Below are 24,788 nucleotides of genomic sequence, written 5' to 3'. Positions count from 1 at the left end.
TGCGCTATAAACCTATTATTCATAAAAGATTCAATATATGTCTATGCAAACCTAGTATAAATAAAGCATTAAATAACAAGTCTCGCAAACGGCTACCTAAGGTATTATCTGTATGTCTACGATAATACATGCAATTAACACACACATTCGGTGAAAAACTACTCGAAGGCTCTTCTATCCCTGTTCGGGTAAAATTCATTTTCGTCCCTGACCTTTGCATTCAAAAGCAAAATCATCCCTGTAGTTTTAATTTCTTTCAATTTCGTCCCTGCAAGCCAATTTATTCGGTAAAATGCTGTTTTTTTCATAAAATCCCAATACTACCCTTGTAAAGAAGCGGGGTTTTTTTAGGGTTCATACTATTCCTCTCTTCACAGCCTTTGTTTTCCCAATCATGAGCAAATCCCCAAATATCTTCAAAAAAAAAATTCCCGTCAAAAATTTCAGAGAAAATATTGTAGCTTCATAGCAAATTGTCTACACTCCTCCATTTCGACACTTCATAGGTAAGATTTGCTTTGATTTTCAGGTTATATCCTTTTATGTCAGTTGGTTCATAAGTCATATAAGTGAGATTTTTTTTGCATATTATTACTATTTTCTAGTTATATATGAATGGGATATGATAAATACATAATCTTAAATCTATTTATTGCAGAAAATGAGATTTAATTTAGGTATTAGTTTTTTGGGAAAAAAATATTCTCTGCGGAATTTGGAAAGCAACGGCTATGACTACTTATCTTTGTTGAGTGATGTTTGTGGGACTGCAACTGGGCATAGAAAAAAATGGTTGAGTGAATTGGTAGTGGTGGAAGGTGTTTTGCCTGATACAGGAGATAAATTTGTGATCAAGAGTGATGAAGACATAAGCAATTTAATTGGAGTATATATTGCTTTAGGATTGCAGGATGTTGCTGTTTGTTTAAGTGTAAGCAAAAATCTATGTGCCACAGACTTGGTTGATGCCGAAAATATTGGTGGTAGCTCTAGTGCCATACAAATTGAAGAGTCTGGTCTTATCCTAGCAAACATCGTGGAGAGTAATGAGTCAGATGAAGAGGGGAGCATTGACATTGAAGAAATTGCTGAATGGAGTGATTCTGAATTCGAGAAAGATGATGGGCATGCTGATGCAGGTGATGAGAGAGCTCCTATTCATTATGAATCCGATTCAGAGAGTGATGATTTGAGTGACTACAACTCAGATAGGGACCAAACAGTTTACCATAATGATGAAGATTTGCAAGTTATGGTTCCAGTAGCACCTTTGAGTGATGCCATGGAAGGTGAATACTTTGAACTAAATAAAGATTTAAATGGCAATCAGATTGTGGTGCTAAAGGAAGGGCAAATATTTGACAATGTTCAGCATTTTAAGGAGATTCTTGCCAAATACACAATACAAGAAGGTATTGTTTTGAAAAAACTCAAGAATGATAAGGTGAGAGTCACTGTAACTTGCATTACTGATAAGGACTGTGATTGGAGACTACATGCATCTACCTATGGTGATGGAGTAACATTCAAGATAAAAAATATAAAAGGTATTCATACTTGTGTCAGAAAACTGAAGTGTAGTGGAGCAACAGCTAAATGGATTGCAGCTGAGTTCAAAGAAGAATACAAGAGTAATCCAAACAAATCAGTAGAGGAACTTGACAATGCTTTAAGGTCAAAGTTTGGAGTCCATGCTAATACAAGCAAATTGTTCAGGGCAAGAAATATTGCAATGCAAGCTGCCTTAGGAGATCATGAAACAAGCTATGCTAATATTCCAAGATATATTGCTGCACTCAAGGAATCAAATAATGGAGCTTTTGTGAAACTGAAGTGTCAAGGTTTAGACATTACCAATCCACATTGTAGCCCACAGTTTGAGAGACTTTTTATAAGTTTTGAAGCACAATATAAGGGTTATATCCAAGGTTGTAGACCTTTTATTGGAGTTGATGGATGTTTTCTAAAAGGGCCATTCAAAGGTGAATTATTTACTGCAGTAACCTTAGATGCCAATTCTGGAATTTTTCCTATAGCAGGTATTAGTTTTAATATACTTAATTTATGTATTATTTTTTTAATTTACTTTACATTGACTTTAATTATGTATTTATTTATTTTTGTTCAATTTCAGTCATGATTTGTGAAGGAGAAAGTGAAGACAGTTGGAATTACTTCTTTGATTGCCTGAGTACTTACTTACAAGATCAGAGGGTTATCACTTTCATGAGTGATAGACAAAAGGGATTGAAGAAAGCAGTGAAGTCCATTTTTCCAGTCTTAAGACAGAGATATTGTGCAAGGCATTTATATGCAAATTTCATAGCCAAATTTCCAGGCCCTAAACTGAGAAAACTCTTTTGGATTGCTGTGAATGCTTACACAGAAGAAGACTTTCAAGATGCAATGAGCTCAATCAAAGCAGCTGATTTCGGAGCACACAAGTGGTTGACAGAAACTTGTAAAGAAGATCCAAGTACTTGGTCAAAACATGGATTTGATAGAATTACAAAGGTTGATCATGTTACAAATAACATGACAGAATCATTCAACGCTTGGATGGGAAAAATGAGGCAAAAACCAGTGATATCTATGTTGGAATGGTATAGAACTAAGGTCATGAAGAGGGTTTTTACTAGGCAACAAAAGGCATTGAGTTGGCAGACTAGGTTACCCCCTAATGTGAATGCAAAGGTTGAAAAAAATCAAAGACAAGGAAGAAATTTTTTGGCAATTCCTGCTTCTGAGTACTTGTTTGAAGTCTATGATGACAAGAAGTATATTGTCAATCTCAGAGAGAAGACTTGTCAATGCAATGAGTGGCAAGTGTGTGGAGTGCCATGTAAACATGCAATGAGTTGCATTTTGTACATGAGATATGATCCAGTAGACTATGTCAGTCCTTATTTGACTACAGAAGCTTATTTGAGAACCTACAGTGGTATGATCAATGCTATTCCTGATGAGTCTAAATGGTCAACCAACACTCAAATTCCTCCCTTGAAGCCTCCAGTTCACAAGAGAAAAAATAGAGCATTTAAACAAGGCAGATTGCAAGTAAATAGAAGAAGAGAACTTAATGAGGCTCCCAAGGTACACAAAAGGTCAGTTCATGTCACTTGCAAGGTTTGCAAAGAAGTTGGACATAACAAGAGGACTTGTAGAAGGAAGCATGCAAATAATGTACCAATACAAGTGTCAAGGCAGTCCACTACAGAACAGGTATTATTTATTTCATTTTACATATTTCAATCATTTTGATCATTCTAATTCTTTTTTACTTTTCTTAATTTGCAGGATTTTGGTTCTCAAATTTCAAGTGTAGACAATGGCAGAGGCTCTCAATCAAGGATTTAACTCATTTTGTCTTTAAGGTAACTGAACAAAGTATTTTTGAATTAGTGGTTTATCTTTATGGCTTTAGTTAGCTCACTTTGGCTTTAACTGAATTTGGCCTATTTTGTTGTTAGTTTGATTTTTGTGGTCAGATTTTTGCTGGGTATGATTGGACTATTTTGTTGTTAGTTTGATTTTTGTAATCAGATGATTTTTTTGGATATGATTGAAATTGTATATGACTCATTCTTTTGCTTTAATTTTGAAACCATTGCTTTGAAAATTTACAGTAGATTTATTGCTTCCAATATTTCATTGATGATTGCATTTAATACTTGAACAATACAACAGAGGCTACAAGAGCAAAAATTGAGCATGTAAACAGACACATGTTAAATATAGTAATCATCTTAAGAACTTCCAAGCTCATAGAGCTAAATGTGGCCTCTGTAGTGTTAGTTTCCATTGTGGCTATATGTGTTTTAACAGTTCCTTGGTTGTTGTTGCTACTCATAGATATTTCTTCAACTCATGCTTGCAGTGCTTCTTTCTTTACATCATCTTCATCTGGCTCCCAAAATGTGTAGAAATTACACTTCTTGGTGTAACAATGAAAATAGAGTTTGTGGGGATTAAGTGTGGATTCAGATATTTTAACTGCAGCCTTCCTTCCACAGAAACAAATTCGATTTTTGAACTTGATAGCTTCTCCATTAATGCTGCTGTTGTCTGTTGAATTTGAAGAAGGCATTTTTTCCCAGAGATTTGGTGTAGAAATGGATTTTTTTTGGTTTTTTTTTCCCCTGTTTCTTAGTGTTATTCATGGATTTATACAGCTTTTTTTTTTTTGTCTTGTACACCTAACGGTCGAATTTAAACGGTCATTTAAAAAAGGTGGGTTGTTGGCTGCAAATCATTTTAGTCCCTCAAGTTTTGTAAGGGTAGTGTGGGAATTTTATGAAAAAATCAGAATTTTGGCGGATAAATTGATTTGCAGGGACGAAATTGAAGGAAATTAAAACCACAGGGATGATTTTGCTTTTGAATGCAAAGGTCAGGGACGAAAATGAATTTTACCCATCCCTGTTCTAATTATTAAAACGATCTGTCAATCAATTCTAACAATAACAAATAGCAACATAAGTTAGCTACGCTCATGCACTAAATAAGATCAAGATAGAAAAAATAATCGAAGAATTAAACTTGCATAAAAGTCGAAAAAGAGGTTCGAATTACCACATAGGGTTCCAATAAAATCCTAGAATAAAAACTTAGCTACTCATGTTCGTACTGAAAAGCATAATAAAAATACGAAAATTCATAAAAATCAGAAAAGAAAAGGAAAAAGGAAAACTATGATGAAGAGTCGTCAAGTCTTCGTCTTCGTTCTCTTGCTCCTTGATTGCGTGTAGAAAAGATAAAAAAAACTAAAAACTAATAATAAAGATGAAAGGTAAAAGATTAAAAAAGATCCGTCTAATTGTGTGCTTGTGGCCTTTAAATAGGGTGCAAAAATATAATAGGGCGGGTTTCCTTGTGTAATTAAACTTCCTTCACTGCGCCCCCACGTCCATCCGGACGGCCGTGCGAGATTATGCTTTAAAATCCGCACGGCCGCGCGGGCTTTAATTCTGCAGAAATCTGATTTTTTTCACTTTTGGCCCACTTTTTCTCTGAATTTGCAGTTTTCACCCCAAAAGTTGTCAATTCTCCAATTTGCACCTAAAATACAAATAATAGCCATTTTAAGCACCAATTATTATCAAAACACACCAAAAGCTCCAATTACAAGGTACAATTAAGTGTATAAATATACACTTAACACACCCCCAAACTTGAACTTTTGCTTGTCCTCAAGTTACATCAATGTAAGAACACAAAACACGACTATACATCTCATTACATAGATCGATTGGTCAACTTCGCGTTTTCAGAACTTGCAATTATGATGATAATTCTTAGGTATTCGCAAGCTTAACATTCAACGGCACTTAGTCACTCACTATTACCAAAAACCACAAATCATACAATTGCTTCAAGTATCCAATATTTGCAAGTTAAGGATAGAAAGAATTTATACTTACATGCATATATTTGACTCCAAATACTCACCAAATTATTTTACTCAACTAATATTGAACAATAAGCTATTGGGATCATTGGGACTTTGTGGCTTTCAATTGTTAGGCTCTTTGGTCCGAGGTAGGTAATTATGGGAATGTGTGGCTAATTTTCTTGAATTGAGGTGATTACGCCAAAAATTGAAAGATAGGCGTTTGAAACAATGAATTCACCTCTAGGGACTTAAATAAACTCGATTCTCCAAAATTCACACGTCAACACTTTTGCCTTTTAGGCAATGGATCGAATTTTCAACACAATTCAACCACTAGTCCTTATTTCTCCCTTACAATCTATTCTTCTTCTTCTTTTTCTCTTTTTTTTTTTTTTTTTTTTTTTTTTCGAAGAAGAAGAAGAAGAAGAAGAAAGATCTTATAAGAATTTTTCGACCGACATCTAAGGGATAATTATTCAAAAATCTCCACTTTTCTACCTTCCACATATTGGCTAAAAGAAAGAACACCTTTTCTCCGAGGCTCAAATCAAGGTTCTAAGGATAATTTGACAAAAAAAAGGTAGGCTTGAAAGGCTCAAACGGTTCAAAGAAGGCCCAAATCATATCCCAAATCACTTATTATCAACACTTCGTATCATAAATTTCCTAAGGTGAGATTTAAAACCGAACAAAGCATGATTGAGCACAAATAAATTCCAAATTTAAAATGCAAAACATTCAACCAAAGCAATGCACAAGGTGTGATTCCTAGCAATAATTCACTTCTACGTTCCGTTGAATCGAAAGCTAAACAAATACATACTCCTTATCAACATAAAACAAGTAATCTCATCATCAAACATTGACCATCTACCATCATCATAATTCATCGATGCATCGAACAAATTTTTTTTTTTATTTTTTTTTTGTTTTTCGAAACGACAATAATAAGACGGCAACTAAAACAAAAACTAAAGCATGCAAAATAAAATAAAAAAAAACACAAATAAAGCACATAAATGAAAACAAGTAGTTAACCACCCCCAAACTTAAAATTCACATTGCCCTCAATGTGATTCGCCCGGAGTTTAAGGATAGAAAACACTTGTTTTTAAGCGTAGGGACCATCGTCGGGTTGCTCACCAACTCCTCCTTGCGCATGAGCATCACCATCTCCTTCATCATCCGAAAGCTCGGGTACCGGCTCAAGAATCGGTGCGGGCAACGGAGCCGGTTCTTCGCACTCGGGATTGCCACATGCCAAATGGCGCACAATGGCTTGGAGCATCTTTCCCGACCACCGTTGGAGGGATTCGATCGTGCTCACCTTGTGCTCCACCGTTGCAAGCCGATTTCTCGTGATCACCAACTCTCGCTCCATTCTTCGTTGAAATCGTCGGTCCGAACTTGTGCTTGGACCCTCGGGTGGAGCTATTGGTTGGTTCTCGACGGGTTGCTCGCCATCTTGGATGGGTGCCTTGTATTGCCGGGCCGCAAGGTCATTCATCGAATTTCGAATTGATGTGAAAATGTCCGTCGGTTTGGTTGGGACCTTCGCCTTCTTGCATAAGCCGGTAATGAGGCAAGGGAAATAAAACCCCTTGGAGTTGTTGACCATGGAGGTCCAAAATCGGCCGGATATGATTACGCCAATGTTGATCGGGGTGCCCTTGAGGATGTAGTATGCCAAAGCGCACCGTTCGGGGTCCACGCGAGTCCACGAGCGGGTGGGAATGAGGTTGGCACATATGAACGTAAGGCACGCCTTGCCTACTTGGTTGATGCATTTCCACTCTAACTCGTACTTTTCTTCGGTTGATAGTTCGGACCAAATGGGGGGTCCATCGCACAACACCTCGGCGATTTGATCTCTTGTGACTGCAAGTTGCAGTTGCCCCCAATTGAATGGTGTCATGTGTCGGAGGTGATAGAAAGAATTGATTGCGTAGGCATTCCACTCGACCCTCTTGCCTCGAACCATGCTCAAGTTCCGCTCCGTTGTGAGGAGGATATGGTTGTTGGCGTAGAACTCGCGGACCAATGATAGGTTGATCGAACCCTCAGGTTCCAATAATGTTTGCCAACCTCGTCGTAGGAATTCTTGGTGCAACGGTGCGAATTGTGGAAGGGTGATCTCGTAGGCACGCTCCGTCACTAGTTTCTTCCCCTTTTGCTTCTCGAAACGAGCACTAGCGCCTTCGACACAAAAAGCATCGTCGTCGGGGGTCGGAATTTGGTCGGTTTTCTTGCCCTTCCCCTTGCCTTTTGAAGTGCCCTCGCCTTGTGAAGTGCCCTCTCCGTCACGTCCTCGTTTCCCCATGACTTGAGAATGTGTGTAGAAGGGATTAGGAGTGGATTGATTGGCAAAATTTCCCCCAAACTTGACTTGGGCAATTCGTCGAACACCTTGTGGGCGTTCTTGGTGGAATGGATTTTTTGGAGAATTTTGCACCTTTCTTGAAGCCTCCCTGCACAAATTAACAAGAATTCACCAAGATAAGAAGTATGTGTGTGCAATTGGTGAATTTTTCAGTGAATTTGGTTCAAGAAAATCGAAAATTTTGAAAAGAGGGGGTAGGGTTCGAATTAGGAGAGATGGGGGAATTGGAATTGTGAAAATTGGGGTTTGGAAAACCCCTATTTAATAAGCCCTATTTTCCCCTCGGACGGCCGTGCGAGATAAAGGCTTAATATCATAAAATACCATAAAACGAAAGCTCGGGTTGCCTCCCGAGAAGCGCTAAGTTTACAGTCTTCAGCCGGACTTTGTCTGCTTCTTTGTTCAAGCTAACGTGACCGAAGTCACTTGGCGATTGAATTCCTCTCCCCGATGACGCTCGTTTGATTTTTTAGGTGGCCTCATCCTCCGTGCACGTTCATCCACGTTAGCACCCCAACTCTTTTGACTGTTTCTCAGCGGAGTTGAAATTGAGCTCGCACAATAAACTTGCTCCGTCCGACTATCTTTTCCGCCACCATCTCCTGTACTCAAAGATCCTTTCCCATGGTCTAAGATCAAAACGTCAAAATCTTCATGATTTGTAAAATCCACAAGATCAATAGCATAACAATCATTATCATTACATGGATTTTTATTAGCGGTAAAAACGTTAAATTTGACCGTTTGATCATGCACCGTCATTGAAAGATCACCACTAGCACAATCAATTAGAGTTTTTGACGTGGCTAAAAACGGTCTCCCTAAAATCAGAGGTATCTCCCTATCTTCATCTATATCAAGTATAACGAAATCAACAGGGAAGATAAATTTGTTCACTTTTACTAGCACATTCTCTAAAATACCTTTTGGGTAAACTAAAGACCTATCGGCTAATTGAAGAGTTATAGCCGTTGGTTCGATCTCACCTAACCCAAGATTTTTGTAAGTGGAATAAGGCATAAGATTAATGCTAGCACCCAAATCAATAAGCGATCTAAAATTTTTACCTCCTATAGTACAAGGGATAGTGAACTTACCTGGATCGCCGAGTTTTTGTGGAAGGGGCCGTGTAAGAATTGCACTACATTGTTCCGTGAGTTGGATCATCTCGTTCCCTTGCAATTTCTTCCTCTTTGTCACGAGATCCTTGAGGAACTTCACCCACTTTGGCATCTTTTGAAGGGCTTCAATAAACGGGATATTTATTTGGATTTCCTTCAGCTTGTCCAAAAATCTTTGATACTCGGTATCTAGCTTCTTCTTCATAAGCTTCTGAGGATACGGAATTGGAGGGGTTCGTGATTTCACTGGAGATGGTAGTGGTTCTTCGTGAGTCGCTTCTTTTTCCCCAATCACGCTCGGCTTCTCGATCACCGTGTTTTGCTTCTCTTTTCGTGGGGCTTCCTCCAATTGTCTCTCATTCCTTAAACTCACAGCGTTGCACTGCTCAACGTTGTTCTTCCGAGGATCTTCCGTATTCGACGGCAGTGCTCCCGATGGCCTCGCGGTTAGTTGGGTTGCAAGTTGACCCATTTGTGTTTCCAAATTCCGGATGGAGGCTCGGGTGGTTGTCATGAACTGCGCCAAGATATTTGCGAGATCTCCACCTTGAGGTTGGGCTTGAGGCGGATTTTGGAATCCGGGAGCTGGTCGTGAATAATTAGGCGGTTGACCTTGAGGTGGTGCTTGCCTTTGTCCTTGCTGATTTCCTCCCCACCCAAAGTTAGGGTGATCCTTCCATCCGGGATTATACGTGTTGGAGTACGGGTTCCTCTGTTGTCGTTTGGTGTCATGCACATAATTCAGGGACTCCGTTTCTTCTACGCGCTGGTCGTCAACTTGGACTGCGTGGACTTGCTGAGTTTGCAAAGCCGCTACTTGCTTCGATAGCTTCTCCAATTGGGCCGTGATTGCGGTGACTCCATCTAACTCCAAAATTCCGCCCGTCTTGACTGCTCCGCTATTCGACCGGTCCGATGCTCGCATGTATTTAATTGAGAGACTGTTTTTTTTTTGTGGACTAAAATGCATTTAAGTCCCATGTGATGGGCCTTTTCGCCATTTGCCCATAAAAAAAAGGTACAAAAAAAATTTCCGCAGGGGCGAGGGCCCCCCAAGGCGTACCTTGGGTCCGCCCCTGGTCCCGACTGTTCCGGCGAACCCTGGTAATAGGGGTTCAATGCACTTATATCACTTAGCTTCACGCATTGCTACAAATTAGAATTTAGAAATGATCCCTTTACAAATTGGATTGGTGAAAAAGATTGAACTAGTTTACTGCAAGTCTCTATATCTGTCTTACCCGGGGTGTTTCAAAGAGTCCAATTACAATCTATTTCATTTTAAGACTTGACACATGCGGTTAAAGTTTGACTTAAAAATTAACATAAGCTACTTTCCTAAACCATAAGGGAGTTTATGTGCTGATATTACGAGCATAAGGGGGTCATCTGCAAAAACTTGTAAGCAAATGAGGGTTAAGTGCTATTTACCCTATTTAATATATATTTTTTTACATTTCGCTTGTTTGAAATTGAAATATTGTTAAAAATATATTAAAATATTTGTAGCATAAAATAATAAGTACGAGAATACTTCAAAAATATGTCAACTCGATTTTATTGAATAAAAAAATATGAAAAAATATTACAAAAAAAAAATAAAAAATTAATGTTTTAAGATATGTTTAATTATTATGAATATATATTTTATCTTTTTAATAAGGGGAAACTACAGTTTGCACCCCTGAACTATGGGGTCTGTCGCAAACACCCCCCTAGACTACAAAACGTGACAAAATGGCCCCTCCGTTTCGAATCTGTTAGTGTATGATGACGTGGCGCATTGACTTTACTGTTACTAGCCGTTTTTATACCCGCTGGAACATTTTTTGACCCTTTTGCACCTCATACTAGTATATATATGTTTGTGTGGGTTATAGAGGTTTTCAAAAACTTTTTTCTTCATCATTTTTTCTCTAAATTTCTTCATTTTCCATTTTTCCCTTCTTTTTTCCTTCTTATAAAGCACGTTAATATCCCTTTTTTTTTGTTAAATATTGAAAAAAAAATTCTCTAAATTTCTTCATTTTCCATTTTTCCCCTTCTTTTTTCCTTCTTATAAAGCACGTTAATATCCCTTTTTTTTGTTAAATATTGAAAAATGTCGAGTAATAGCTCAAATTCACAAGATTATTGTCATTCATGTCACAAATCACGACACTATTTGTCTAATTTTTTAGGCACAACATGCAAGTGCCATAAAAATGCTGTAACTCGAACAACTTGGACTCCTCTCAATCCAGGAAGAAGATTTGCAGGCTGTCAAAACTAGGATGTAAGAAAATATTTCATATTCATTGCAATCATCATTTACAAATAGTATTTGTAACTGTATAAATATACTTATTAATTTCTTAACAGAACTCAAGTGGTTGCAAGTACTTTCAGTGGTTGGAGCCTGAGATTTGTCCAAAGGGGCTGGAGATTGGGCAAGGCTTGTTGAAATTTTTGGATGAGAAGAATGAAAAGATAAAGTCAATGGAGGCTGCTAATGAAAAGCTGCAATTGTACAATGAGGAACTTCATGAAATTATTCTAAACATGACAAGAGCAAACAAGCACTTGGAAGAAAAAGTCCAAACACTAGAATGTGCAGTTTCTAAGAAAAATAAGATAGGGAGATATGTGAAGATATTCTCAATGTTTAGCATCTTCATATTCCTATGCAAATTGATTGCAAAGAACTCAGAATATCATAAGGGAAACTCATTGTATCTACAATAAGACTATTTCCAATGAAATTAGCAAGATAATAAATGTCATTTCATACTTGAATAGAAATGCTAAACAACCATACCAAAATACCATGTCTGTTCTAAATAGCAAAATACCAAAACCCCAAAATATAAAGACTTCATAGCAACCAAAATGTAAATGCTAATACACAGCCATGCCAAAGTATCAAAATACTAGTTTGCAAGCTTCCAAATATCAAAATAACAACCTAACATAAGAAGCAACTTGTTCAATTAACACAATATCTTAAGAAACATCAGAAAATACCATACTTAGTTTCATGTTTCTCCATTATCAGAAGTGGCAACAAATCTGTTTGATCTTGGCTGGCTGGAGAAGAACACACTGCCAAATCTAGTATTGTGCACTTGCATCTACATTTATTGAGAAAAAAATGAACCATTAATTCACTGTATAATAAAAGATCAGTTACATTTTAATAAATCAGTTACCTGTATATTTCCCCCATCTGAAAAATTGTTTACTTGAACTTGAGACCCATTATTTGCACCACTCTGCCACCATAGCATTTAAATGAGTAATATTTTATTCAAAATTGAAAATACAGATTATTTATGATGAGAGAAAAATACATGCATAGGAGGTCTGAACATTCCCACCCCATTCCAATTACCAATTCCAGCATGCGGACCACCTTTTTTGCCATGTTTCTTGCTTTTTTGTCCATTTCTTTTGCTACTTTGTCCTCTAACAAGTTGTGTAGAAGGACCAGCTGGTGTAGAGGATTGTGTAGAAGGACCAGTTGGTGTAGAGGATTGTATTGGTGTAGAGGATTGTCCTGCAACATTTGTTCTTGTATTCTGATGTGGGGTTGAAGTGGTTGCACTAACAGAAGATGAAGGTGCCTGCAATTGCAAAATTATTGACTTTAGTTAACTACATCAAATGTACTAAATAAATTAATCAATAATAATATAAACACACAACCTTAGTTCTTTTTCTTGGCCTTTCTACATTCTTTGGTCTTTCAACACTTCTTGATTTTTGTGAAGGAGGCTTCTTGCACCTTCTTTTGTTATGAGTGATATCACCACAGTTTGAGCATGTTTGCACAGTTCCTTGTCTTGTCACTTTGCCTCCAACACTGATTTCATCATATCCTTTCTTTCTCCTTTTTCTTGGTCTACCAGTCTGTTTCTTGAATGGAGGTGGCAAGATTAGCAGTGATTCAGCCTGTGTTGATGGAATTGACCATTGTGAATGGTCTGCCCGAGGAGTCAAAGTATAACTGTAAGCCTTCTTGTAGTTGACAACAGAGAAATAAGGGCTAACATAATCCTCTACATCTTTGTGCTCAGACATAAGTACACAAGTGGCATGTGTACATGGTATTCCTGTCATGTCCCATTCCTTACAACTGCATGATTTTTTTCTAAAGTCCACAACCCAACCCTTATTTCCCAATGTCACTTCCCACAGCCCCTCATTTGCCATATGACATTCAAACTCAAGTGCCTTGTCTTTGATACTGTTCAATTTGTCTTGTATCCTAGGACAAATTTTGGTAGTGCATTTCTCTATCCACTGTCTTTTACTCTGAATTTTGCACATAAATTGTCTCCTCAAAGCCTCTATCATTGTAAGAATGGGCATTTCTCTAGCTTCCTTGATGTAGCTGTTAAAGGATTCACACAAGTTGTTGCTCAACAGATCACACTTTGGCCTTGCTGAGATAGCATGCTTGCACCACAAGTTGGTTGGGATTTTCTTTAACCAAACATAAGCCTCATTTGATAAGGCTTTGATCTCATCCATTTTCTTATTGAATTCTTCCTCCAAATAAGCCCTTGCTGCACTCCACATTAGATCTTTCAGTGCCTTATCCTTAAACTTCAGCTTGAAGTTTGCATACAAGTGCCTTACACAAAATCTGTGATCTGTGTTTGACATAATGGATTGAAAAGTTTCAACTAATCCCTTCTGTCTATCAGAAATGAAGGTGCATGAGGTTAGATCAAAACCAGTTACTGAATGAATCAGCATATTTAAAAACCAAGTCCAGCTCTCTCTACACTCACTTTCAACTACTGCAATAGCTAAAGGGAACATCTGATTATTCCCATCTCTAGCTATAGCAGCCATCAACTGCCCACCATAAGGAGTCTTGAGGAAGCAAGCATCCAATCCTATGATTGGTCTACAACCCTCTATAAAACCTCTTTTCATGGCATCAAAAAATACAAACATCCTCTGAAATCTAGGATCTTTGTATATTGGAGGGCCCTGAACCTTAACTACTGCAATGGAACCAGGATTGGTTTTTAGAATTTCATGGCAATACTGCCTCACTCTAGAGTATTGCTCATACACATTGCCATGAGCTTTCTCAATAGCTTTTTGTTTGGCTCTGTATAGCTTTTGCCTATGTGCATACACCTTCACTTCTTTTCTCACCAGCTTTCTGAATGATTTAATAGACATAGAGGGGTCTTCAAGAAAATGTTCCAAGTACTGCTCTGCAAGGTAAGTGGAGTTGGCACTCTTGTTCCTAAATGCTCTAGGACACCTATGAGGTTCACCTTTAATTGTCTTCACCTGAAATGATGTGGACTTACCCTGTAAGCTAGCATGTATCCTCCACCCACATTTATTCTTACAAGATGCAGTCACCCTTTTTCTCTCATTTTTTTCAAATTTCAGTTCAAATCCTCTTACAATTGAAAACCGCCTCAAAGCTTTCCTAAATATAGAAGAATTGGCAAACACAAGGCCCACTGCAAGTTCTGGATTTTTCATTTCAGACCCCTCATCAAACTCAAGAAATTTTAGGCCTGTGTTCTCACAATCTGAGTCACTAGGTTCTGTGAGGATTTCTGGATCACTTTGAATATCTTTTTCTCCTGTAACAAATGCCTTTTCAACTTCAGCATATGATACTGGATGTGAAATATTTGTTTCTGCATCATGGTCTCCTATAGGATCACAACTATCACTCAATGTATCACCCTCAGCAAAGAACTCAAAGTCAGACAAACCATCTTCACTTTCACTATCAGTACTTGCATCATAATCAGGATCAGTTTCACTCTCAAGCTCATCTCTCTCTGAGTTATCCTCATTATCAGCCTCTGTGATTTCTGGATCAATTTCTACAGTGTCGACATCTAGAAATAAATCAATCTCATGCACACATGCAGAAGCATACAATCTAAACATTTCCATCACAACAATATCACTATCAAGCAGCTTCAATTCAACTTCAGCAGGCATTATAAACCAAACAACAGTAGTGGCAGGGTATCCCATTTCTTTAACTAAGTCAATTATCTCTAAATATGACATCAAATCTGGGTCAACATCTTTAACAATGTGTACCTTGCCTCTGATATACCTACCCCCTTCACCACCAAAACTCCCCCCGTAGTTAATCCTAGGTGTATACAGCTGATCACCCAACATGTTTTCCTAAACAAAAGAAAAAATAATCAATTAATCAAATGTACATAAGTTGCAGAAACAAAAAAAACCCCAAAATTAAATCTCATTACCAAAAGAAAGAAAACCCCATGAAAAGTCACAATATTTATGAAAATTGCTCTGGAAAATAGTAAATTACCAACAAAAATCCAAAAAATAAATCTTAAGACCAAATCAAATTAATTCCCCAAAAAATCGAAAAAGATTTTTGCAAAACCCTAATTTTCTCAAAATCGTGCATTAATTTAGTGAAAACCCCAATTTAACATCGAAATGGAAAAAATAAACACCATAAACACAAGAAATTTGTTTTTAAAACAAACCCATGACATAACTACGAAAAAAAGAGGTGGAATTGAAAGCCCTAAAAGCAACACTAACCTTTGTCTCTTTTAGATTTCTTGATTTTTTTGCCTCCAAATTTCTTCAGACGTCTTCAGACATCAACGCTTTCAGATGATTCGAACCATGGAAGAATTTCAGCAAAGAAATCAGATTTTGGGAGAATTTCGACCTTACGTTCTTGGAGTGAAGGAGAAACGTTTTTTTGTCTAAGTGAGAGGAATGATAAGTCTGCACACAATACAGACCATGTTAGAGTTACAAGGGTACATAAGTAATTACACTCTTAAATTAACGGTGTTAATTTTCTAACGTTTGACCAAAAAACGGAGGGGCCATTTTGTCACGTTTTGTAGTCCAGGGGGGTGTTTGCGACAGACCCCATAGTTCAGGGGTGCAAACTGTAGTTTCCCCTTTTAATAATTATAAAATGAAGAAATACTTTATAGTTTTAAGCTTAAAATAACTACGTATTGTAAGTATATTACAATTTACCCCCAAGTAATCAATATGCTTATAAATACCCCTCAAGCGCAATTTTCAGATAAATATTTCATGAAATCTAAAAGATTCTGTAAGAAATAACACCTTAGGGGGCTTTGTAAGATGGAAACATATTTTAGGAGGATTTTTATAATTACGCAAACATGAGGGAAATTTTTGTAATTAGACCTTACTTTAGGGGGTTTATCGTAATTTTCCCTATTATTTAATCATCCCGCATGTTGTACATTGACTAAGCATGAGTTTTCATATTTCTGCAAAGCCAGCTCAGCCTTGTTATAAAAATGAAATTTGGCGTTCCCTCATAATTAATATTAATAGGAGACAATTGATCATTAATTAATTGTGAATAATGGGCAGCTATCCTCGATTTCCATGCCCATTAATTAATTATCATCTGATATCATATGGTTGACTTTTCTTTTATCAGACAAACAATTTCACCAAGGAATGCTTATGATGAGAAACTGTTCCAGTTTAGTGAATTTTGTGTGACATCTATCAGAGAGAGAGAGAGAGAGAGAGAGAGAGAGAGAGAGAGAGAGAGAGAGAGAGATGGCTTATGCTGCTGTGATTTCCCTTAAACAGACAATTAAGCGAAGCCGACTCGAAACATCTTGTACAAAAATCCTTAAATATTTGTACGTTGAGGCTTCTGCATTACAAAAAGTTCTCAAAGAGTTGGACAGCAGCAGTAGATCCATCAACAGGGAGAAGGTGAATGATCTGGACGGGCAAATCAGAGGGGCAGTATGGGAATTAGAAGATGTAATCGAATCGCATTACTTAAATCAGTTTCTTTCACTATTATATGATGGAGAAATATCACCTGGAGAAGAAGATGATCCTCCATTCTTGTTCTTGGAGGAACTAAAGCAAGATATCGATTCCTTTATCCGAACGGTGGACAACCTGAAGAAGGCCTACGTTCACGAGTTACAAAATCCATCGCATGAAGAAGAAGAAGAAGACGAAAAAGACGAATTCGTCCATTCAAGACCCGACGAGTCGAAAATAGTACGCATGGTTGGATTATCCGATCAGTTCAAGAAAGTAAAAAACTGGCTCACGAACAAATTACCACGAGGGCGAACACCACGGCATCTGAAGAGGACGCTCGCGCTATTCGGAACTGCAGGCATCGGTAAGACAGCTCTTGCATTAAAACTCTTTCAAGATCCGTCGATTTCTAGTCGTTTCGACAGACGTTTGTTCGTCACTGTGGGCCCGAAATACCAATTAAAACGCGTCTTGATAGATATACTAAAGCAAGTGAAAAATCCTGACGACATTGATAAAAAAATAATGCTGATGAAAGAAGAGAACATGATATCTGACTTAAAGGTGTTGATGCACAGAAGTTTAGATGATAATAAGAGGTACTTGATGGTGCTGGATGACGTATGGGACAATGATGTATGGTTTGGCTTGATAAATCATTTTCCGGACGACAATAGAGGAAGTCGAATATTGATCACAACTAGGCTAAGGGAAGTGGCTCATACTGCCAACGCTGATGTTGATTGCGAAGTACGATTTCTTGATAAGAAAGAAAGTTGGGATCTTCTTCGTGAGAAGGTGTTTGGTGAACAAGAGTCGTTACCTTACGAACTTGAGAAAGCTGGAAAGAAGATTGCTGAGAAATGTGAAGGTCTTCCTCTTACGATCATCACAGTTGCCAAAATCCTGTCCAAATCCGACAAGACAACAGAGTACTGGAACAAAGTAGCTGCTGAGAAACGAAATTCGGTTTTCATGGATGCGTACGAGAAAATGTCCAAGGTACTACATCCAAGCTATGAATACTTACCTCAATATTTAAAAGCGTGCTTTCTATATATGGGAGTTTTCCCTCAAAATTATGAAATACCATACTCCAAGCTCGTCAACTTGTGGAGCGCTGAAGGATTTCTCTCGTACGGGAACGTAAATTCGAGGGAATATTTCGCCGTGCAACATTTGTTTGATATTTTCTCCAAAAGTCTTTTCACGTGGAACGTATCTTCATCAGAATATTTCGCTGTGAAATGTTTGTTCGAGCTTTTCTCGAGAAGTCTTGTAATGATCCACAAGCAGAGCTATAGTAATGGAATGAAAACTTTTAGCCTCCATTCTCCCTTTTGGTACCTGTGCAACAAAGAAGCTATGAAGAGCAAGTTTTTCTACGCCTTAAATACTCTTGCCGATGCTTTAGCAGAAGAAGGTACAGAAGGACATCGTAGATTGTGCATTCGGAATAACGTTTTATTCGCCATCAAAGATGTGTATGACTCGGTGGAGTCCACTTCAACTGTACGTTCTCTCCTATGTACAGGTCCATATCATCCATATCCAGTGCCGGTATGTTCGAGTTTGAGTTTGCTAAAGATACTCGACGCACTTACAATCCGATTCTATGAGTTCTCAATGGAAGTAGTTATGTTAGCTCAACTGACGTACCTTGCCCTTACATTCAATGGAAACATCCCTTCTTCCATATCGAATCTTTGGAATCTTGAGTACTTGATTGTGCGTCGGCATTTGAGCATCATAGGATTTGGTGGGAATTATTCGTCGTATTTGCCTATGCAGATATGGCGTATGCAAGAACTGAAGCATGTTCATGTAATGGGAAGCGATTTACCAGATCCACCGACTGAAGAAGAAGAATCTCTCTTACCCAACCTTCTATCACTTTTAGATGTGACTCCTCAAAGTTGCACCAAAGATGTTTTCGAACGAACGCCTAATCTACGAAAGTTAGGAATTCGAATTCAATTGTCTATTAATGACGATGAACCCTTTTCCTTCTTTGATCACATTTCCCATCTTCATAAACTAGAAAAACTTAAATGCGCAATCGTAAATCCTAAAATCATGTTGTCTGGCGTTGTTGCCCCACCTGTTCCTCTTTCGATATTTCCACCGAGTCTTGTGAAGTTGACTTTGAGCGGCTTAGGATATCCGTGGGAAGAAATGAGCAAGATTTCTTCGTTGCCAAGTCTTAGAGTGCTGAAATTACGGTGCCATGCGTTTCGAGGGGCAAAGTGGGTAACTCGACGTGAGGAATTTCCGAACCTTGAATTTCTTTTGATTGAAGAGAGTGATTTAGTGGAATGGACTTTCCCGGATATAATAGGGTTGGAAGCACTTCGATCGCTTAGCTTAAAGCATTGCTACAAATTAGAAAGGATCCCTTTACAAATCGGATTGGTGAAAAAGATTGAACTAGTTGACTGCAAGCCCCTATCTCCGTCTTACCCGGAATGGTTCAAACGGTTCAATTACAATCTACTTCATTTTAATGTCCATTCTTCATGGGAATGATGGGAACTAACATTCATGTAAAAGGTTAGTTATTTTATTTGATGAGTGGTATTTACAAGTGACTGTGTATTTTAGATTGAATTGAAATATCATTCACCACATGATGATTCTGATTCTTTTTGGGTGCAGGTAACATTATTACATCAAGGGCCATTGATTTTGATTGATCAGGATGCATGAGAGAAATACATAAGCTAAAGCACATGTTTGCATCTCGGATTTAGAGAATAAAAAATGTCGTGGTCGTGGTCGTGTTCGTGGACGACTATAAAATGTTTTTGATGCTTTGTTTGAAACTAATATTATGTATTCCATTCAGTGAGATATTCTTGATTGCTAATATCTTATTTTCCATGATGTTTGTTGCAGTTTTCCAATTTTATCTTTTATTATTACAGGGGATATTATAAATAAGTCTATCATGGGTACTTACTCATAAAGATGTTCAGACTAAAAATTATTTTACAAAAAAATCCAGACAAAGTTAGGAGATGTGTAAAAAACTAGAAAACCTACATTTCAATATGTTCCTATTTCATCCCCTTAATCCAATTTAACCTCAAATTGACCACAAAATTCACAAATTATTCAATTTTAACCTCTAACCGAATTTCGATTCCAATTTTTTTCCTGCACATTTTTGGCCCCGTAAAAACACAGTAATATTACTACAGTACTACAAACTCAATGAGAATTTTTTGTTTTGAACACAACTCAACGAGAATTTGAAAGTTGACTATATTTTGCTCAGCACGATTCATTGTTATTCCCCTACGCAAATATATAGAGTTATTTGCACAGACCCCTCGTGTAATCTTTAATGGCTAAAAAAACGAGCTGGTCGTGTGATACACTCGCCAAATATGCGAATGGGGTTCGATTTTTGACGTGAAAAGACCCAAACACCCTCTAAATTATATTTCAAAAATTAGTCCCAAATAAAGTTTTCAATTTTTTCAATTCAGTCCCTTGAAGTTTCAGAAAGGCCCTCTGCTTCTAGGGATGGCAACGGATCGGTTCTGGGCTGGGTTTGCCTAAACCCAAGACCCGACCCATTTTGCTACAAAACTCAACGATAATTTTTTGTTTTGAACACAACTCAACGAGAATTTGAAAGTTGACTATATTTTGCTCAGCAGGAGTACACTCTCTGATTCATTGTTATTCCCCTACGCAAATATATATAGTTATTTGCACAGACCCCTTGTGTAATCTCTAATGGCTGAAAAAACCCTTATGTCAAGAACAATTAGCACATACCCGCCCCCGTGTTGCATATTCAACGACATTAAGGCTCTACGAGCTGTTCGTGTACACTCGCTAAATATGCGATTGGGGTTCAATCTTTGACGTGAAAAGACCCAAATACCCTTTAAATTATAAATTTCAAAAATTAGCCCCAAATAAAGTTTTCAATTTTTTTAATTCAGTCCCTTAAAGTTTCAGAAATGCCCTCTACTTCCTAAGTGAGGGGCTGAATTGCAATTTTCAAAAATACACTGAACATGGCTGACGGCCGCTCTCCTTCCGGCGAACACCTCTCTGGCCTCACCTCCCTCCATATCCTCAGCCTTCGCTTCGCCCACCAGTTCAATATTTTCTCCGATGAAATTCGGTTTGGTTTGGAGATAAGATTCAAGCTCATTATTCTTCTGCAAAACCCATCAACAATCAGTATAGTTACTTCCTTTTAGTCAACATATTTATTTTCACTAAGAGGCAGTAAACTAAATAAAATGCAATATAAAAGGTTAATTGCTAATTGTTTTAATATGGGGGATTTTTTAGCATTAGAGATTGCACATGGGGTCGACTGTGCAAATAACTCCAAATATATATAGACAAATGTAGGATAAAGTATTGAAATATGTTCTTTTAAAAAACAAAAATCAACTATAAGTTTCTACATTTGCAACTCATTGCTGCTTTCACTTTCTTCTACATCATTATAGCCACAACTAAAGTCGTTCAACTTTTTTGCCAAAAATGTCAAGAAAGAAGGTAGCTGCTTTTGTTACTTGTCTAAAAACGCGTTTCCCCACTGACAAGTGACAACTGGTATATCAAAATTTCTCCAAGATATTTTTCTTCAGTACTAATTGCACGTTACCCCTATAAATTTCTAATTTTTGCACTTTACCCCCTCAAAATTTGGAAATGTGAATATCCCCTTCAAAATGTTATTCTTGTTGCACATTGCCCCGATAGCAAAATTTCAATTGTTTATTCACTGGAATTGAGTATTTTTGTTGCATGTTGCCCCTCTTAGATGTTATTTTTATTATAACTTGCCCCTTAAAAGCATTATTTTTCTGCACATTGCCCCTTTAAAATGTTATTTTTGCTGCATAATGCCCAGCAAAAGTTTACTTTTGGGGCAAAGTGCAATCAAATAATATTTTGAAGGGGGTTATCTAGTTTTTTAACTTTTACGGGGGAGAGTGCAAAAATAAAAAAATTATAGGGGTGAAGTCCATTTTGTCCATAAAAAAATAACATTGGCAAAACATATGCAGTAAACAATATCTCAAAAAACAGAGCAAACAGAGCTGAGAAAAAAAGAGAGATAAAAACATGGCTTATTCTGCTGTGAATTCTCTTATTCAGACAACGCAACGCCTTCTAAAATCATCTCGTATTTCGATCGCTCCAAATTCCGTAAAAATCGTAGAATTCGTGTACGAGGAGGCTCATTCCTTACAACAAGTCCTCAAAACATTGGATAGAAGCAGCACAACAAGAAACAAGGTGAATGATTTGGATAAAAAAATCAGAGATACAGTTTGTGAATTAGAAGATACACTCGAAGAAACCCTTTTTGACGATCAGGATATTAATTCCTTATCGGAAATGGCGAAGAAGATGAAGGAATACACAGATGAACTCAAAAACCAGTTGCATGAAGATGACAATGCTGTTTCATCAGACACCTACGATATTAATTCTTCGACCGAAATGCTGTCGAAGATGATGGAGTGCACCAACAGTGACGTAAGCAACAAGCTGTGCGAAAAAGACGACGCTCTTTCTTCAAGAAGCGGTAATTTTGGCATATTATCCGATGAATTTAGCAAGATCAAAGATCTGCTCACAGATCGGTTCTATTGGGAAATCAAAGTTGTTGCACTCTTTGGGATGGCGGGCATTGGCAAGACTTACTTTGCCGTGAAAATTTTCGAAGATCCGTCGATTTCGAGCCATTTCGATTGTCGTGCATTTGTCAATATAGGACAGAAGTATGAATTGAAAGAAGTCATAAGAGCTATTCTAGCTCAATTGGATCGTGAAAACGGTGGAATGTTTATCGAAAGAGACGATAAATTACTCGAAGTTTTGTACGGAAGTTTAAAGGGTAGAAAATACCTCGTTGTGTTGGATGATGTGTGGGACCCACAGGTGTTCGATGATTTGATTGGGTTATTTCCGGATTTCAATAGCGGAAGCAGAGTCTTGATAACAACTAGGCTCGAAGAAGTAGCTAAATCTTGCCTATTTTGGAAGGACTTGAGGGAGATATTTCCGAACAACCTTATCGGAACTGTGGTGAGTCAGACAGCTAAGCTAAAAGGCGAAGCGCAATACGGCTTGTATGGTTTTCGTGAGATGCGATTACTGAGTAAAGAAGAAAGCTGGCATCTTCTTCGTGCGAAGGTGTTTGGCGAAGAATATTCTTCGTGCTCTTACAAACTCGAGAAAGCTGGTAAGAAGATTGCGGAGAAATGTGAGGGCCTTCCTCTTACAATCGTGACAGTTGGCAAAATCCTATTGGAAGCTGAGAACAAGACTTGGGAGTACTGGAACGAGGTTGCGGAGAAGCAAAACTCTGTTTTCGTGGATGCGTACGAACGAATGTATGAGGTACTATTTCGAAGCTACGAAAACTTACCTCAACATTTGAAAGTGTGCTTTTTGTATATGGGAGTTTTCTTGGAAAAACACGAGATAATCCGATCAAAGCTAATCGATTTGTGGATAGCTGATGGGATTCTCGAATCGCATTTTTACGGTAGTGAATATTTGGAGAAGCTTGTTTCGAGTAGTGTTGCTATGGTTCTTAAGCAAAGCTATAACGGACAGACGAAAACTTGTAGCCTCCATTCTACCTTTTGGTACTTGTGTAACAAAGAAGCTGCGAAGAGCAAGTTTTTCTACGCCTTAAATAGTATTGACGATGCTTTAGAGGAAGAAGGTATAGAAAGCCAGCGCAGATTGTGCATTCGCAATAACGTTTTATTCGGCATCAAAGATGTGTACGACTTTGTGGGGTCCATTTCTACGGTACGCTCTCTCCTATGTACTGGTCTGTATCATCAATTTCCGGTGCCAATATGTTTTGATTTGATATTGCTAAGGGTACTCGATGCTCTTACAATCCGTTTCTACGAGTTTCCATTTGAAGTAGTGAAATTAGCTCAATTAAGGTACCTTGCCCTCACTTCTAATGGAGAACTTCATTTTTCCATATCCAAGCTTTCGAGCCTTGAGTACTTGATTGTACATCGACATTTGGATATTGTAAAATCGGACAAGGATTCGTCATATTTGCCTAAGGAGATATGGGATATGAAAGAATTGAAGTATCTTCACGTAATAGGAAGTGGCATACCAAATCCTCGTGAAGAAGAATCTCTCTTACCAAACCTCGTAACACTCTTAGATGCAAGTCCTCAAAGTTGTACTAGAGCCGTTCTTGAAAGAATGCCTCGTCTTAAGAAACTAGGAATTCGAATCGAATCGGACGGACCCTTTAGCTTCTTCGATCATATTTCACATCTCCGTGAACTAAGATCACTCAAATGTGTTGTTGCAAATCTCGTTTTCGAATTGAATCGGACGGACCATTTAGCTCCCCTTTCGATCTTTTCGCCGTGTCTTAAAAAGTTGACGATGAGTGGCTTTGGATATTCTTGGGAAGAGATGAAGACGATTGGTTTGTTGCCGAATCTTGAAGTGCTGAAATTGAGATGCTACGCCTTTCGAGGGGTAAAATGGGAAACTCGCAAAGAAGGATTTGCGAAGCTTAAATTTCTTTTGATTGAAGACACTGATCTGGTGCAGTGGACCGTCGAACGTGGGAGCTTACCGTTGCTGCAGTTCTTGAGCATTAAGCACTGCTACAAACTGAAAGAGATCCCTCGGGTGATCTTATCAACTCTTAGAAAGATTGAAATAGTTGATTGCAGCAGTTTGGCTGTGAGGTGTGCAAAGGGAATAAAAAAAGAGCTTTTGGAGAAAAGATATGACCTTCTTGAAATTAATGTCCTTTCTTCATGGGATGATGTAAAGGTGTAAGTTGTAACCAAAGAATGCAGTTGTTGATTGCAGCAATTTACCTTTTTTTTTTTTTTGTGTGTGTGTTTGTTTGTTTTTATTTCTTGGCCTAAATACATTTTTTCCTTAATGGTTGGATTGATATGATGTATTTAAGTAATTATGGTTGATGTTCATTGCTACTTCCTGCATATATATGAGATCATGTTTATAAATAAAAGGGCAAATTACAAGAAATCCCCTAAGGGATGGTCTAATTATGAAAATCTTCATCATATTTGCGTAATTACAAAAGTGC

At 37.8% G+C, this 24,788-nt stretch overlaps 4 protein-coding genes across 5 annotated transcripts; 3 read left to right on the top strand and 1 right to left on the bottom strand.

Annotated features, from left to right (window-relative positions):
* The first annotated feature begins 390 nt into the window (after positions 1 to 390).
* On the top strand, positions 391 to 3,582 carry LOC105956512 (uncharacterized). 2 transcript variants are annotated; one of them, XM_088817065.1, is made up of 4 exons: positions 391 to 506; positions 659 to 2,039; positions 2,135 to 3,222; positions 3,298 to 3,582. In XM_088817065.1, exons 2-4 carry the CDS (start codon positions 662 to 664, stop codon positions 3,355 to 3,357), a joined length of 2,526 nt encoding a protein of 841 aa, XP_088673191.1. In that variant the 5' UTR covers positions 391 to 506; positions 659 to 661; the 3' UTR covers positions 3,358 to 3,582. The 2 variants fall into 2 exon arrangements, with proteins under 2 accessions (XP_088673191.1, XP_088673192.1); XM_088817066.1 differs by having other exon boundaries at positions 431 to 506; positions 2,135 to 3,104.
* A 9,191-nt stretch (positions 3,583 to 12,773) lies between these two features.
* Positions 12,774 to 15,049, bottom strand: LOC148771300 (uncharacterized). Its single transcript, XM_088817584.1, has 2 exons — positions 12,880 to 15,049; positions 12,774 to 12,787 (listed from the first exon to the last, which is right to left on the bottom strand). Exons 1-2 carry the CDS (start codon positions 15,047 to 15,049, stop codon positions 12,774 to 12,776), a joined length of 2,184 nt encoding a protein of 727 aa, XP_088673710.1.
* Positions 15,050 to 16,326: 1,277 nt separating this feature from the next.
* Positions 16,327 to 19,573, top strand: LOC105950393 (putative late blight resistance protein homolog R1A-10). Its single transcript, XM_088817064.1, has 2 exons — positions 16,327 to 19,243; positions 19,349 to 19,573. Exon 1 carries the CDS (start codon positions 16,469 to 16,471, stop codon positions 19,217 to 19,219), a length of 2,751 nt encoding a protein of 916 aa, XP_088673190.1. The 5' UTR covers positions 16,327 to 16,468; the 3' UTR covers positions 19,220 to 19,243; positions 19,349 to 19,573.
* A 2,158-nt stretch (positions 19,574 to 21,731) lies between these two features.
* Positions 21,732 to 24,788, top strand: LOC148771299 (putative late blight resistance protein homolog R1A-10). Its single transcript, XM_088817063.1, has one exon. It carries the CDS (start codon positions 21,794 to 21,796, stop codon positions 24,509 to 24,511), a length of 2,718 nt encoding a protein of 905 aa, XP_088673189.1. The 5' UTR covers positions 21,732 to 21,793; the 3' UTR covers positions 24,512 to 24,788.

The sequence above is a fragment of the Erythranthe guttata genome, chromosome 4, assembly GCF_056151865.1.
Source record: "Erythranthe guttata isolate IM_541 chromosome 4, IM_541, whole genome shotgun sequence".
Lineage (NCBI taxonomy): Eukaryota > Viridiplantae > Streptophyta > Magnoliopsida > Lamiales > Phrymaceae > Erythranthe > Erythranthe guttata.
Note: the sequence above shows the minus strand (reverse complement) of the source record. Positions and strands in the feature narration are given on the sequence as shown.

What these genes read in the sequence shown, in the direction of transcription:
- LOC105956512 (XM_088817065.1), top strand. Translation starts at nt 662, where the DNA reads ATGAGATTTAATTTAGGTATTAGTTTTTTGGGAAAAAAATATTCTCTG. An exon ending in TGGAATTTTTCCTATAGCAG is followed by an intron (nt 2,040 to 2,134) that starts GTATTAGTTTTA and finishes GTTCAATTTCAG; the next exon opens with TCATGATTTGTGAAGGAGAA. An exon ending in GGCAGTCCACTACAGAACAG is followed by an intron (nt 3,223 to 3,297) that starts GTATTATTTATT and finishes CTTAATTTGCAG; the next exon opens with GATTTTGGTTCTCAAATTTC.
- LOC148771300 (XM_088817584.1), bottom strand. Translation starts at nt 15,049, where the DNA reads ATGTTGGGTGATCAGCTGTATACACCTAGGATTAACTACGGGGGGAGT.
- LOC105950393 (XM_088817064.1), top strand. Translation starts at nt 16,469, where the DNA reads ATGGCTTATGCTGCTGTGATTTCCCTTAAACAGACAATTAAGCGAAGC.
- LOC148771299 (XM_088817063.1), top strand. Translation starts at nt 21,794, where the DNA reads ATGGCTTATTCTGCTGTGAATTCTCTTATTCAGACAACGCAACGCCTT.